Here is a 16,842-nt window from a genome sequence, read left to right on the forward strand (position 1 = left end):
GATAACCTGTACATCGGCAAATCAACCCTAGATGAATCTGGTAAGTCAATCTTGCATTGTCATTAGGGACTGATCAATGTTTATGCAGGGGGTTAGGAGGACACACTATTTTTTCTGAAAAAAAACTGAAAAAACTTGAGAAATGGGGGAGATTAATATGTCCATTTGAAAAAACAAATGAAAGGAATGCAGAAGTCTTTCAATTAAATATTTTAGAATTCGCCCTGTGGCGTAAATATTGATAGGCCATGCTCTATGGGCTAATCTGATACTTTTTTTACTTCAAATTTCCAAACGGCTAGATCTATTCAGATTGCCTTGGTGATTAAATCTCCATATTTAACCACCTACCTTTAAATTCAATTAAATTAGATTTATTTGTTAACAGTTGCATTAATCAACTTCTTTTCCCCTTTCAGATTGGCATCGTCAACCAGCAGCCAACCTTAATGGCATCATGGTAGCCGATGTCCATGTAACCAAATCTGTTTCCACGTTTACAATCACCATGACACCCGCTAAGTGTGGGCACAACTTCCCATTGATTGGTATCCAAGGTGCACAAATACATTCTGGGAGTGACAATGCCAACAGCAACAAGGTGAAATATCTAAAAAGGAATAGTGAGAGTGCTGTTTTGTTCAATGTTGAACGATTGGAAACTGCTAGCCCTCCTGTGATGGGTTATTTCACATTGGAGTGGAATGGAAAGCTGGTGAAAGGTTTGTTAATTGCTAAAGCCATTTTGAACACTCTGATAAACACTATGTAGCAGAAGCATTGTATAGCAAACAGTGCAGATAATGTAAGCACACTTTAGAAGATGAATGTTAGATGCATTCAAAGACTCAAAATATAAGACATCTATTTTGAGATGATTGAGACAGTAAATTAACATTATTGTTTTAAATAATATTTTGGGTTTTATTTGTACATGACAATCCAATATGGTAGATTTCCCATAGCATATTCATTATTTGAGGTTTTGACCCTTGACAGCCCTGTTATGAAGTTTAATTGGACAGCAAAATAAGGATGAATACTGCACAGGATAAAATGTCCTGACTCTCCCATTATAAACATTATGTGTTTGTTTTCAGCGCCAGCTAATGCTGATGCTAAGAAAATGAAAAAGGAGATTGAAAGGCTTGGTACAGGAATTGTGGCTGTGGTAAGATCTGGACAATGTTCTGGCTATACATGGGATGTTGAATGGACATCAAGAGGAGGGAGGCAACCACTCATTCAGGTAAGGTTCAAAGGTCAAGTCAATGCATCAGTTCTGTTGTTGATGTAGATTATGTCAACATAACAAATATTCTGATATGTAGATGTAAGGGACAGACCAATATTTACACTGGATAATGAGAAATTTTCAAACAACTTTTTCTTCAGGTAAAAAGAAGAACTAAGCTGATATTATAGAGTAATTTTGATTTGTTTGTTATGTAAGTTACTGTATGCTAAATAGGGAAAAAGAGGAGAACACAACATTGATTGAAGGTTAGCTAGCCAGCCTACTTGTAAACAATTTCAGTCAGAATTTGTCTGCATATTTATTTCCACTGTTTTAGGTGGATGGTTCTGAGATGTCTGGCAACAATGTAGGTGTCTCTGTGTCAAGACGGCAAGGGGGTGCATACCTAGGACTCGTGCCTGGAGAGTTTCTACGATTGATGTATGACATTCCACAGGTAATAATAATGTACTATCCAGTAGTATCAAGTTTATTGATGAATATTTCACACAATAATAAGTTTGGTTGCCAAAGAGACAAAACCTACTGGACTTTATAATAATTACAAAGTTTACAAACAAATCCAATAAAAGGTGATGTTAACTTATCTCTCAATGACAGTTTCGTGCTATCACATGGCACTTTCTCATTGAATGACCAGCTTTGACCTTTCTCTTCTGTTGCTTCCTATTGGTAAGCTCACGTAGATAGCGCAGTTAGTAACAGGTCATATATGTGCCAAAGGAAGTAGTTGCCACAGTCCCTGTTGAGTATCAGCCTGCCCCTCTTTCTTTAATATCCAAATTGATACCTTTATCATGTTTATGTGTCTTATTTTTGTTTCAATGTCTCTTTATTTTTTTGGCTTCGTCCCAGCTGATCATGTCATTGTCCTCAGCGACATGGTTCATAAGAGCAAATTTCTTAGGGTGCTTTAGGGGTTACACCTCCCACACACATTTATTTCACATCAAACATTCAACCAATATAATAATATTGATCTAATTTCTCCCAAAGGTTGAAGTATTCATTAATGAGATTCCGTCATTGTGCAATGCGACTTGTGCATTTACCCAGTCTGAAGTTTTCACCCCTACTGTGACTGCAGTAACCCCATTTCAAGGTTAGTTAAGTGATTGAAATCCAGGATCGTACTGTGTCAAAAATATTACATCAGTTTGCAAAATATACCAACTTAGTCTTTGTGAAGTGTTTAAATATTATTAATATAATTGCATGATATAAAATGAAATTACATTGTCAGTAACTTTGGTATGAAATGAAATGGTATGAAAAAGTACAGGGATGGTATCAATTTCAAAGGTTGCCATAGATTTCAAAAAGGGAGAATGATAACTCCGCAATAGAGTCTGGAGAAAAATGTAATTTTCTCGAGGTCCAAAACATGGCCTGGACTGCACTCTCAAGTGGTCAAGGGTTTTTATTATTTTTCTGATACCATTTTTTGATTAAGGGCTTCTGCTATACATTGCTATAGGTCAGGATGGGACAGGTCTCCATTTAATATAGGGTAGGGAAATAGTTTTCACTTGAGGCAATCATGATTAAGGTTCCATACTAAAATTGAGAAATAAAGTCACTGATTGATTCAACTTGAACAGAAAAATAAGACTAGTTACAAAGGTAAATAAACTGTATCTGTATGAAGTTAAAAAATGAATCAACTCAAAACATGTCAGATTGTTAAAATAATGTCCTGATATTGTACTGAAGTTGCCATGCTTGTTCCTACAAAGACAAGTATTGTACATGCCCTTTAGGAGAGTGTCATACCCCAGGGTTTATTATTTTTTGATATTGCTTAGTACTGTGGCTTACGAAAGATGTAGAGATTTGTATGTATTATTAACCAAAATATCCTTACTGTATGTTGATGGTGGGAAGACAAATCAAGGCAAAGTTTACATGAGAAACCAGATAAATAATAACTTGCTCATAAGGGTGTTGGCTCTGACAATGTTGTTCCATGTTAAACAAGCAAGACAGTTTCACACTCCGTAGATTTTACACTGGATTTTGGGACTATTGTTTATGTTCAAGATCATTTTTATATGAGAGAGATGTTAGCAAAGTTCTTAGTGGCACTTCCCTGGTTTTATAGTTTCCTGAGTAGAATGAACCGGAAAAATAGTATATCACATGACTATTTGGTGCAGACATAATATCACAATAGTGTGAAATGTAATTACATGAAATGTTAATTTGCATGTCATATCCAATGACAGGTAATGATGGTACATCAATCACTATATCTGGGAGTGGCTTCAGCACTACCATGGTTGACAATCAAGTCAAAATAGGAGGTGTTGGTTGCGATGTTACAAGTGCCTCAGAAACATCCATAGAATGTACTGTCGGTAAAGGTGCTGCTGGGAGCAACAAGGTTGTTGTCAACGTGTCACCAGATGGGTTAGCTAGCCATTCAGATGGTAAGTACAGAATCATCCATAGAGTGTACTTTTGGTAAAGGAGCTGCTGGGAGCAACAAGGTTGTTGTCAATGTATCACCAGATGGGTTAGCCAGCCATTCAGATGGTAAGTACAGAATCATCCATAGAGTGTACTGTTGGTGAAGGAGCTGCTGGGAGCAACAAGGTTGTTGTCAACGTGTCACCAGATGGGTTAGCTAGCCATTCAGATGGTAAGTACAGAATCATCCATAGAGTGTACTGTTGGTGAAGGAGCTGCTGGGAGCAACAAGGTCAATGTGTCACCAGATGGGTTAGCCAGCCATTCAAATGGTAAGTACAGAATCATCCATAGAGTGTACTGTTGGTGACGGAGCTGCTGGGAGCAACACGGTTGTTGTCAACGTGTCACCAGATGGGTTAGCCAGCCATTCAGATGGTAAGTACAGAATCATCCATAGAGTGTACTCTCAGTAAAGGTGCTGCTGGGAGCAACAAGGTTGTTGTGAACGTGTCACCAAATGGGTTAGCCAGCCATTCAGATGGTAAGTACAGAATCATCCATAGAGTGTACTTTTGGTGAAGGTGCTGCTGGGAGCAACAAGGTTGTTGTCAACGTGCACCAGATGGGTTAGCTAGCCATTCAGATGGTAAGTACCGAATCATCCATAGAGTGTACTGTTAGTAAAGGTGCTGCTGGGAGCAACAAGGTTGTTGTCAACGTGTCACCAGATGGGTTAGCTAGACATTCAGATGGTAAGTACAGAATCATCCATAGAGTGTACTGTTGGTAAAGGTGCTGCTGGAAGCAACAAGGTTGTTGTCAACGTATCACCAGATGGGTTAGCTAGCCATTCAGATGGTAAGTACAGAATCATCCATAGAGTGTACTGTTGGTAAAGGTGCTGCTGGAAGCAACAAGGTTGTTGTCAACGTGTCACCAAATGGGTTAGCCAGCCATTCAGATGGTAAGTACAGAATCATCCATAGAGTGTACTTTTGGTGAAGGTGCTGCTGGGAGCAACAAGGTTGTTGTCAACGCGTGCACCAGATGGGTTAGCTAGCCATTCAGATGGTAAGTACCGAATCATCCATAGAGTGTACTGTTAGTAAAGGTGCTGCTGGGAACAACAAGGTTGTTGTCAACGTGTCACTAGATGGGTTAGCTAGCCATTCAGATGGTAAGTACAGAATCATTCATAGAGTGTACTGTTGGTGAAGGTGCTGCTGGGAGCAACAAGGTTGTTGTCAACGTATCACCAGATGGGTTAGCTAGCCATTCAGATGGTAAGTACAGAATCATCCATAGAGTGTACTGTTGGTAAAGGTGCTGCTGGGAGCAACAAGGTTGTTGTCAACGTGCACCAGATGGGTTAGCTAGCCATTCAGATGGTAAGTACCGAATCTTCCATAGAGTGTTCTATTGGTAAAGGTGCTGCTGGGAGCAACAAGGTTGTTGTCAATGAATCACCAGATGGGTTAGCAAGCCATTCAGATGGTAAGTACAGAATCATCCATAGAGTGTACTGTTGGTAAGGGTGCTGCTGGGAGCAACAAGGTTGTTGTCAAAGTATCACCAAATGGGTTAGCCAGCCATTCAGATGGTAAGTACAGAATCATCCATAGAGTGTACTATTGGTAAAGGTTCTGCTGGAAGCAACAAGGTTGTTGTCAACGTGTCACCAGATGGGTTAGCTAGCCATTCAGATGGCAAGTACAGAATCATTCATAGAGTGTACTGTTGGTGAAGATGCTGCTGGGAGCAACAAGGTTGTTGTCAACGTGTCACCAGATGGGTTAGCTAGCCATTCAGATGGTAGGTACAGAATCATCCATAGAGTGTACTGTTGGTAAAGGTGCTGCTGGGAGCAACAAGGTTGTTGTCAACGTGTCACCAGATGGGTTAGCTAGCCATTCAGATGGTAAGTACAGAATCATCCATAGAGTGTACTGTTGGTAAAGGTGCTGCTGGGAGCAACAAGGTTGTTGTCAACGTGTCACCAGATGGGTTAGCTAGCCATTCAGATGGTAAGTACAGAATCATCCATAGAGTGTACTGTTGGTAAAGGTGCTGCTGGGAGCAACAAGGTTGTTGTCAACGTGTCACCAGATGGGTTAGCTAGCCATTCAGATGGTAAGTACAGAATCATCCATAGAGTGTACTGTTGGTGAAGGTGCTGCTGGGAGCAACAAGGTTGTTGTTAATGTGTCACCAGATGGGTTAGTCAGCCATTCAGATGGTAAGTACAGAATCATCCATAGAGTGTACTGTTGGTGAAGGTGCTGCTGGGAGCAACAAGGTTGTTGTCAATGTGTCACCAGATGGGTTAGCTAGCCATTCAGATGGTAAGTACAGAATCATCCATAGAGTGTACTGTTGGTAAAGGTGCTGCTGGGAGCAACAAGGTTGTTGTCAATGTGTCACCACAATCAAAGAAATTAATGTTGGTACACTCGGGCATACTAAATGTAAATCGCCACCCCTCTCCCCCAGTTCAATGTTGATGAAAGCACTTTTTCCATTGGGCTCTCCAGTCTCCCCAACATTGATTGAGGGGAATGGGGAGGGAAGAGGAAAGGGAAGGTATGTACTTCTCATCAAACATAGTTATACTAATTTCACTTAACTCTCAGAGCGGCAATGAAGAGTTCCAACATATTGTCAAGGTGTACCAACTATTAAATTCCTTGATTGTCCGAGGCGAGCATAAAATATGACATCTAAAATTCGTTTTTGTCTCATAACTCAACAACAGAATATCGTATGAACTTCATATTGCACACGATGTAGGAGTGGACCATGTGCTTTAGAATGAGTATAAAATTGTTGATAAATAAATTGGTTTATTTAGGAAGTGGTCACTGAAAGCATCTCCTATGCTAAATTACGTCATATTTCGTATTAGGCTCTAAGCGGCAAAATATGCATCTAAATTTCGTTTTGAACTCATAATTCTACAACGGAATGTCATATGAACTTCATATTGCACATGATATGGGAGTATACCATATGCTTTGGAATCTTAATAAAATTGTTGATAAAGAAATTGGCTTTTTTTAGGGAGCGGTCAGTGAAACAACCCATACCCTAACCAACACGAATTTCATGATTAGTTCTCTAAGCTGTCAGCAGCATAAAGTTAGTTTTTGTGCTATATCTTAAAAACGAAGTCATATCAAACTGTTGTCACTCACAAGTTTTTGGTAGATACTCTCCTATTGAAATGTGTTACAAAAATTTTGACGGCAAAGAAATTTGTTTGTTTAGGGAGTGGTTATTGAAAACATCCACAATGCTGAGTTTTATATAGGACAAATAAACACGTTTTCTAACAATACCGCGATATTAACACGCTGTTGCATATTTCTTCTTAATTATCATAATTATTTTAGCACGCAATTGCTGTATACTGAATATTTGGTTGTCCTAATTCAACGCCTAATTATTGTTGAAAACAAATAATATAACAAAGTCAGGAATTGGTCATAAATCATTCATTACATAATTATGTATTAGTTATCTTCAGTAGACAGCATGATTCAATGCGTTATACGTAACAGCGTAATAAGAACTTGAACTGTTAAATGTGCATTATCGTTGACCTCATCTTGTTTTGTTCTTTCTTCATTTATTTCCATAAATGATTGTTAATATCATTCACCATTTTATCTTTAAAAATATATATATTATAACTGTATTGATGAAAGAATAAAAGGTACAGTTTCCATCCATTTCAAACATGATGAACCGGTAATTTAAGTTATCAATAAGGAAACACCGGAAATATAATATATAAATAATCAAAAAGACAAATATATTAAATCAAAGAAAAAAAAAATAACAACATTGTCATTCAGATAAGTTTGGCCAAAATAAAAAATTAACAATTCCAATACAAGTAACCTTTTGAGTGGGAAACAAAAACAAATTGCGCCAAGGTTTGAACCGTGGACCTCTCGATTCTGGCGACCTCTGCTACCATTAAGCTACACGGATGGACATGAAAATGGTTTTTCATTTTAAGTCAGGATGATTGTCATCGTAAAGTTGCAGGGTCATTCAAGCAAACGGTATACAAAAACAAACGCTATTGAATTCAATAGCAATTGCACGATAATCCATTATATCAAAAAAAAAAAGAATAGACAAGTTTTTTTTTGATGGATTATCGAGGCATATCGTCAGTTACAGAGCAACGTAATTACATTCTGTGCTATTTCTGTACACAATATGAATATATATATAAATGGATTACCGAGTCAATTTGCAAAACTTCGTGCAAACTTAAGGCATAATTTATTCAGTTTACACAATAGTTACAGAAAAAAGTATTCAATACGCGTCATGGTTTAACGTCTTTAACGTATTAGTACAATGATTCAAGTCTTTATCACAGTTGTACGTAATAGTCCAATGGTGTGGTATGTGGCCCATGATCTGGAGGTACCGGGTTCGAACCCCGGGAATTTTTTTAATCTGTTCTTGATAGAGGTCAACGCTATTCTCTCAATGATTAATACCATTAACAAAACCTTAGTATTTTGTTCGTAGTTATTTTTTCTGTGTTGTCAAACTCTTGTTTTGAGCTAAAATGCATAATTTCACCATTATGCAGCTTATTTGGCCTTCGTCGGTTTTCACATAGCTTTACATGGTGTGCTACATATTTGCATTGTGTTTCTCGTAATTGAGTGAATATCGTACTGTACATTTGATAGAAGTGGAAACATATCATCATAAAAAATGTGTAAAATTTGGTTATAATACGTGCTTTTGTTTTAAAGATATGGACCAAAAACCAATTTTAGATGCAGTTTGCACCCATCACAAAATGTGTTTAATTTAGCATAGGGGAGGATTTCAATGACCACTCCCTAAATAAACCAATTTCTTTATTTACAAATTTATTATAATTCAAAGGCCTATAATCCACTCCCAAATTGTGTGAAATATGAAGCGCATGCGACATTCCGTTTTGAGTTATGAGACAAAAGCGAAATTTATATGAAATATTTTACATTACGCCTCGGACAATCAAAGAAATTAATGTTGGTACACTCGGGCATACTAAATGTAAATCGCCACCCCTCTCCCCAGTTCAATGTTGATGAAAGCACTTTTTCCATTGGGCTCTCCAGTCTCCCCAACATTGATTGAGGGGAATGGGGAGGGAAGAGGAAAGGGAAGGTATGTACTTCTCATCAAACATAGTTATACTAATTTCACTTAACTCTCAGAGCGGCAATGAAGAGTTCCAACATATTGTCAAGGTGTACCAACTATTAAATTCCTTGATTGCAGATGGGTTAGCTAGCCATTCAGATGGTAAGTACAGAATCATCCATAGAGTGTACTTTTGGTAAAGGTGCTGCTGGGAGCAACAAGCCGGGGAGGGGGGTCACTCCCATTGTGGCCTGTACGCCATCCGCGATAATCAACTTTTGAAAAGCGCCCTAAACAAGGATTTAACCCTTGGCTAAAATGATACCCTTAACAGGAATTTTATTCCTTGTATCAAATTTCATACCCTAAATTTCATTTCCGCGTATTAGCAATTGCAATTTTGCTACCTTTTCCCCAATTTTTCATGTTTTTGACACCCTAAACACGGTACGCGCGTATCATCCCTACCCACGAAAAACTACCCTTTTACGGCGTTTTCATTATCGCGGATGGTGTACAGGCCACAATGGGAGTGACCCCCGGGCAACAAGGCTGTTGTCAACGTGCCACCAGATGGGTTAGCTAGCTATTCAGATGGCAAGTACAGAATCATCCATAGAGTGTACTGTTGGTAAAGGTGCTGCTGGGAGCAACAAGGTTGTTGTTAATGTGTCACCAGATGGGTTAGCTAGCCATTCAGATGGTAAGTACAGAATCATCCATAGAGTGTACTGTTGGTGAAGGTGCTGCTGGGAGCAACAAGGTTGTTGTCAACGTGTCACCAGATGGGTTAGCTAGCCATTCAGATGGTAAGTACAGAAACATCCATAGAGTGTACTGTTGATGAAGGTGCTGCTGGGAGCAACAAGGTTGTTGTCAATGTATCACCAGATCGGTTAGTCAGCCATTCAGATGGTAAGTACAGAATCATCCATAGAGTGTACTGTTGGTGAAGGTGCTGCTGGGAGCAACAAGGTTGTTGTCAATGTGTCACCAGATGGGTTAGCTAGCCATTCAGATGGTAAGTACAGAATCATCCATAGAGTGTACTGTTGGTAAAGGTGCTGCTGGGAGCAACAAGGTTGTTGTCAATGTGTCACCAGATGGGTTAGCTAGCCATTCAGATGGTAAGTACAGAATCATCCATAGAGTGTACTGTTGGTAAAGGTGCTGCTGGGAGCAACAAGGTTGTTGTCAACGTGTCACCAGATGGGTTAGCTAGCCATTCAGATGGTAAGTACAGAATCATCCATAGAGTGTACTGTTGGTGAAGGTGCTGCTGGGAGCAACAAGGTTGTTGTCAATGTGTCACCAGATGGGTTAGCTAGCCATTCAGATGGTAAGTACAGAAACATCCATAGAGTGTACTGTTGGTAAAGGTGCTGCTTATGGGTGTGTGCACATAGGGGTACTCAGTACAAATTACCGTATTTGCCATGTATGTCCCCAGTTTTAGGTTAATTTTGGTATATTGGTCATTTTTACCTATATTGGCCCACTAAAACCATTGTGGGTGGGTGGGGGGGAGGGACATTTGTCCCACCATCCATTGGTCCTAGTGATCAAGTGAAATTGTTATACTCTATAATTTGTTCTCATAAACAGGGGATGTGATGTTTGAATACACTGGGGATATAACAGATGTTAGTCCTCCAAGTGGAAGCACAGCTGGTGAGTATCTGTTTTTAAGCATGGATATTTAGTTGCTTTTCCAACAGACCGTTTCAGCAATTGATCGAATATCTCAGGAAATTAGTTCAGAAGGATGTAAACAAAAACTTGACAAGCAATCAAACATTGGTGACAGTGCAATCGATGAGCATGTGGCATGGTATGATTGTTCACACCAACCATGTACTGGATAATTTACTCGAACTTGACGAAGTATATTGAGTACAGTGTCTATAGGGCAAGCAAAACTTATAATATAAATATCTCACTGGCAGTGACTCTTTAGTTTGATACAACCATGAAGTTTGAATTCTGACCATTAAGTGTTTCTATAATGTATTTTAACTCCTTACCTTTGACCATGCTGACTTCCCCCAATATAAATACTACCATTACAAATGATTTTGTTCAATTTTTAGGTGGTACTGAATTAACGGTGACAGGTTATGGGTTCTGCTCCTGCAATAGTGACGTACCTGAAGACATGAAAGAGAGCATCAAGGTTGATGGTCACAATTGTATAATAATGTATATCACATACGACCAGATTATGTGTACCATTGTGAAAATACAGGTAAGTTGAATATTACTAATAGTGTCAAGTTATTCCAATCAGAAAGTTTCTTATTATAATGATTTTTAATTGAATTACCAAAATACAAGTAAGCAAATGGTAACTCGGGAAAGAAAAATAGACTTTTAAGTCCAAACACAGAGTGCTTTCCTGTCCTGTTACATAACATAAGTCATATATAACAGTAAGTACAAAAAATAATGCAAAATGAATTGGATAGAGAACTGACCTACATGAATAGTTGAAAGTATGCCGTGTACAGGGGATATTCAACCACATCAATGTGGGGAGCAATAAAGCAAAAGTTCAAAGTGTGCAAAAAATATAATGCAAGGACAAGCTGCAGTAGCCTCTCCTAAACATAGCCAAATTCAACTATACAATTCAACCCACTGTTTTCTAAAGAAAACTCTTGATTCCACTGCAGAATGCTACCTCTAAAACCATAGTTATGATGTTTTTTGCAACAATATATTCTGATGTACTCTGTCAAAGGCAGAGCTAAAATCAAGGAAAATTTCACCCACTGAGCTACTATCCTACTACTAGTATCTAGATTTCTACTCAGGAAAGTATACTTTGCAAACATCTCTCTGCTCACAGCTCCTTCCATGACTGAAGCAAAATTGATTGTCAGAAAGAACACATGAAGGGTAAATACATCAAGGTCTATTGCAAATTGAAGAGATTTACTGTATTCACATGATATTGGTATATCTGATGGTGGTGAACATGAACTTCATGATATCAGTCAACATTAATGGGTATATTTTCACGGGAAAATGTTCTGGACATGTGACCAATGTGTATCAATGTAATTGTAACCTCGAGCCTGATCTCTGACCACTGGCGGTGACCTCACTATTCAAGTCTTAGTAATTTTGAATTGGAATAGTGTTCTTGGCCGCAATTTCGATAGAAATTTGTGTATTGCAAATTTATTGAATATCATGCAATCTTAATTTCTTCACAATATCATCAAAACATAATTTCAAAAATATCTACCAACGGAAAAAATATTTATCTACGGAAACTCTTACCATAATATTTTTAACTTGCGACAAGTTATTTATTTTGCATCAAAGGGGGAATTCTTCCTATTCAAATACATTGGAAGACCACCCGCTGTGCTCGGGTCCCAGTCCATAATGCTAATATGTCTGCGCCCATGGGTGTCACATGTCCAGAAAATTTTCCTGTGAAAATTTACCTATTAATTCTGACTGGATATTGAGACACAGAAAATTACCTTTTTTTGAACGTCTTTGTGTCGGACAATCTTTATGATGGAATAACTCAAACATTTTAATGAAAGTAGTAACAAAAAAGTTTTTTGGTCATAACATTTGGGATGGTCAGTCGGACAAGGACAAGCAAACAATCTTTTTTTGGCCTTATGGTACTGTGCCAGTGTATAGCACTGACTCCCTAAACCAGTAAAATGGTTTATGGAACAGCTACATAAACTGAATACAATAATCAACTGTTGTGCTGCATAAATCTATCTTTATTTCACCACTGATGTCTAATTCAAATCATTTCATTTGTATTGCAGGGTGCTCCAGTAAGCCGTAAGAAGCGTGCCACAACAACTGGAAGTGTTGTTATAATAACCAATAGTTATGGTAATACATTAACATCAGAGGGATCATATACGTATTCAAGCAGTCTGACCCCGGATATTACAGCAATGGCACCTTCATCTAGCTCTGTCCTAGGTATGTATTAAATATGATTGCTTTATTTGAAGGTAATAGAGTTAAACATCAGGCTTTGAATAAAGTGAGTATTTGGTTTTTAAAAGTTTTTTTAAAATTAAAATCAATGCTGTTGCTGTATTTTACTATGTATCCCATCATCATCTTCATAGCCACTAAAACTCACCTTAAAGTCTGTGTCATCTGTGATTATAACTAACATTTTCAGTGCTGTTTAATTTTGACCATGCAGGTGGTGGGAGTCTAGAGTTAACAGGTACTGGCTTTGCCACCAGTGGGAATAAAGTCACATTAAGTGGAATAGAGTGTGTAATTACAGCTGAGACTGCAACACAAATTAACTGCAATATACCAGCCCATACACCAGGACAATATAATATTGAACTCTCAGTTCCTGGCAAGGGATTTGCTGATACCAGGTAAGACAAATAATGAGGATTAAAAAGGATTTGATATGTCTCTGGAAGAGTCAATATGTATGACAAGGTCGGGGGGATATACATCTCATTTCTCCCAACTCGTACCCCAGCTGCTAGCTGATGCTGAAGGAAATGTGTAATATACCTCATACCCCCTGACTGGCAGTCCAAGGCTCTGCCCTCTGATACTGAATTTCCTAGGGAAACCCTACTCATGCTTACTGATATTGAGCACAAAATAAAATAGTTACAAATAATGTGATTGTCATTTAATATGTGTGCATTTCCGTAATAGGCTTTTCTTTGTGCTTCCAATCATGTACTATTTCAAGGGGTTACTTCAAACTTCATTATGATGTCGTTTCAACGTCAAGTTGCGAACGTATTATTCAAATGTCCCTATTAAGACCAGTAGAACATTGTAACAATGTATGAATTAAAGAAAGTTAACTTATCATACATACATGTTTAAGATGTAAATACCACATCATTACTGAATGTTTCAAAATTTCTGATTGGATGAAGGGATCACATGTCAGGTATGTTAGAGTAATATTGTAAATACGTCACTGAGCAACATTACCTTATTACAACCTAAGTACAATGCCAGCGAACGTTGTGAAAACCTAGTTTGTTGGTTGGGTTTAGGAACTTAAAAAGTAACAATTTTGTACATTTATATTTTACATAGTCAAGTTGGCAAGTTTACTTTCAAGCTGAAAGTAACTGGTGTAAGTCCAGACACTGGTTCAGTTCTTGGTGGTACCATGGTTACGATTAGTGGTGAGGGGTTTGGAACCAATAGTTCACTTGTGAAGGTAAAATTTGGGAGTGCAGAATGTGAGATCACAACACCACTCACTGGTGAGCAGATTGTGTGTGTTACCAAGCGAGCATTGCAGAAACATAGGATATCTAACCAGGGCATACATGAAGGTAAGAAGTCCTAGACCCTTTCCCTATATCCTATTTTATCGAACAATAATTACAGATAATAACTGCATCAGTTGCTTGGAGGACAATAGGACCAAAACATGCCTGGAGATATGCCACAAGGGATATTCTGAGGTCCAAAGCCAAATGTTTAGGATTTTCTCAATGCCCAACATATAAATGATGTTAAGTTATTAAACAAATTGATAATCACCCTTTACTCCTGACTTCACAAAATAGCAAGATTTTATTCTCTAAAATTTGTAAAAATAAACAATTTTAATCGCAACTTGCATTTAACCATTCAAAAAATTGAACAGACTAACCACTAAAGACTAATTACAGCAACATGAAATCACGATATGTGGAAATACACTAGTTGCGCAGGAATGACCTGTTCTGGCTCATATGATGTATGCATGCCAAATAAAGTCATTGTGCCTTTTCTCTTTACTTCCATGACCACAATAATAATAATTAATAATTGATGGATATCAATAACCTCTGCACGTGTTTGTATGTCATTTAACGAGCAATTTGATGGGGACGAATTTGTGGTGTGATGCGCAGAGGTTATGAATAGTCATAAGATTCAGAAGACTTGGCATAATCTTTAGTTTTAATTTTTGTTATTATTATCAAAGAGGAAAGTAAATGTTTGCAAAAAATCCTGAAATAAAACCCTGAAATGGTCATGTTGCTTTTAACAAGCAGTAATAATGGTTATATTTCCATGGTGAAAGTTACACTTAATCAATCAATGAACATTATTAGAATATCTTTCTCTTCTCATTACATGTTGTAGAATTTGGAATTGGTTATCGCTGGAATCCAGATGAAATAGGCATAATGGTTGGAGAGACTGTTTGTTGGTGGTGGTCAGTGCCTGCTGCAGTTGTAGGAAAAAATTTCACAGTGTATCAAACAGCTTGTGCAGATGATGATGTTTATGATGGCGTAGGGTTTAACGCTGGACGACCAACTCCTAAAGGTATGCTGTTTCAGAATGTTAGTCCAGTTGGGAAGTTAATGGACTCTGGTGGATGACGTTTACAAGTTCACAAGGATCACAAGACTATGGGTCATTTTATATTTGCAGTCTATCCTTCAGAAATGAAAATGCAAGCGATTATGTGAGTTGATTTGTAACTTCACTTGCAATAGGAGTGGGTGGTAATTATGGATGCTGTCAATCATACTCATATCTGTCAATAAAGGCTGGATATGAAACAACGGTGTTTGAAAAGGTCAAGTGACCCTCTTGCTCATTTCTTTCATCATAATGATAAGATTTCAATAGGCAGGATAGGCCTACAACAGGTCCAAACTCAAATTGAAAATTTTGATAAACTTCGTTAATTATATAGTCAAATCCAATTTTCTACTCATAGTTTTAGACCGCTTCATCACCCGGTCGGATGACTTCTTCAGTAACGCGTACTCTCCTGCGAAATTGAACTGTGCACCCCAGGAATGAGAAATTTCACGGGAGAGTAGGCGGATCATCGCATTACTGAAGAAGTCACCCGACAGGGTGATGAAACGGTCTAAAACCGTGAGTAGAAAATTGGATTTCACTACATAATTAACTAACTTTATGACTTTTATACAATCCTGATGAATCTATTCCAAGATTCCACGACAAAAAGACCTCGTTACAGTCGGTTCTGGGTTCAGGGTAACAAGCCCGATTGTTGGCTACACATGACTGTCCTGCAAAAATTCCCCGACCAGCTATCTACGGCGACCCCCTTCGTTCACCAGGTTACTTGTGCCTGGCTGAAGTTTCGTCAGCATTATCTCCTAGATTTCAGCTGTTAATGCCTAGATATGCTCCACATAAAAAAAAAAGAAAAAAAGATGAAAACTTTGATGTTACAATGGTCCACATTCATGCGACACTTTAAAAAAGACTTCCCCTCCCCTCCCAACCTAACCCAATTGAATGGAATTAATAACCTCTGCCAATTCTATCCTCCATCCTCCCCTCTCCTTTTCTTTCCTCTCCTCTCCTCTCCTCTCCTCTCCTCTCCCACCCCTACCCTCCCACCCCACCCCTCCCTCCCACCCCCCTCCCTCTCCCTTCCCTCCCTCCCTCCCAACCTAACCCAATTGAATGGAATTAATTTCCTTTGCTTGAACTTATTTTTGTAATCTCTTCCTCAGGCTCATACTGCTTCACTTTCAATGGACCTGGTACATTCTATTATAGCAGTGAAGCTATAGAAGTTGGCATGGGTGAATTGTATATGAAGGGTACCATCAATGTCAAGGACAATGGCATTGCTGAAAAGGTTGATGTGATGGTTGGAGACTATAGTGTTGAGCATGATATGTCACAGACAGGTAGGAAGTGAACACAGATTTTGGGTTTCATGAGGGGAGGGTTGAGGGGCAATAACTTTTATTTTGGGTAAACAATACTCTGGTTTTCACAGGTAGGGTCTTATTATGAGGCCATTATATAGTCATCTCTCTATGAAATGGAAAGGAACCAATGAAATTGCACACAGTTTTTCCAGTATAAGAATTAACTCCAGAAGATATTGGTGAGTTTTAGCCATGCATTTTGTATTTGGTATGTGTATTGGCTTCTTAATTTTCAACCTATGATGGAATTTTATTAGGAACTCTGGTATATGTTTTGTTTTCCAATACCAGTTTATCCTGGCTATGAAAAGATTCTCTTTCTGTTCT

At 38.3% G+C, this 16,842-nt stretch overlaps 1 protein-coding gene across 1 annotated transcript in view; it reads left to right on the forward strand.

Moving 5' to 3' along the window:
* The window catches only part of LOC140147461 (fibrocystin-L-like), a 64,555-nt gene that overhangs the window by 16,152 nt on the left and 31,561 nt on the right, over positions 1–16,842 (forward strand). The window contains exons 12-28 of the mRNA XM_072169239.1: positions 420–722; positions 1,101–1,249; positions 1,575–1,694; positions 2,255–2,360; positions 3,484–3,687; positions 4,445–4,528; positions 5,081–5,164; positions 5,929–6,012; positions 8,969–8,992; positions 9,768–9,851; positions 10,436–10,501; positions 10,921–11,075; positions 12,631–12,793; positions 13,026–13,212; positions 13,904–14,148; positions 14,951–15,136; positions 16,312–16,491. Of these exons, the coding sequence (XP_072025340.1) occupies positions 420–722; positions 1,101–1,249; positions 1,575–1,694; positions 2,255–2,360; positions 3,484–3,687; positions 4,445–4,528; positions 5,081–5,164; positions 5,929–6,012; positions 8,969–8,992; positions 9,768–9,851; positions 10,436–10,501; positions 10,921–11,075; positions 12,631–12,793; positions 13,026–13,212; positions 13,904–14,148; positions 14,951–15,136; positions 16,312–16,491 (2,424 nt within the window). The remainder of the gene's footprint in view (positions 1–419; positions 723–1,100; positions 1,250–1,574; positions 1,695–2,254; positions 2,361–3,483; positions 3,688–4,444; positions 4,529–5,080; positions 5,165–5,928; positions 6,013–8,968; positions 8,993–9,767; positions 9,852–10,435; positions 10,502–10,920; positions 11,076–12,630; positions 12,794–13,025; positions 13,213–13,903; positions 14,149–14,950; positions 15,137–16,311; positions 16,492–16,842) is intronic.

The sequence above is a fragment of the Amphiura filiformis genome, chromosome 3, assembly GCF_039555335.1.
Source record: "Amphiura filiformis chromosome 3, Afil_fr2py, whole genome shotgun sequence".
NCBI classification, from domain to species: domain Eukaryota; kingdom Metazoa; phylum Echinodermata; class Ophiuroidea; order Amphilepidida; family Amphiuridae; genus Amphiura; species Amphiura filiformis.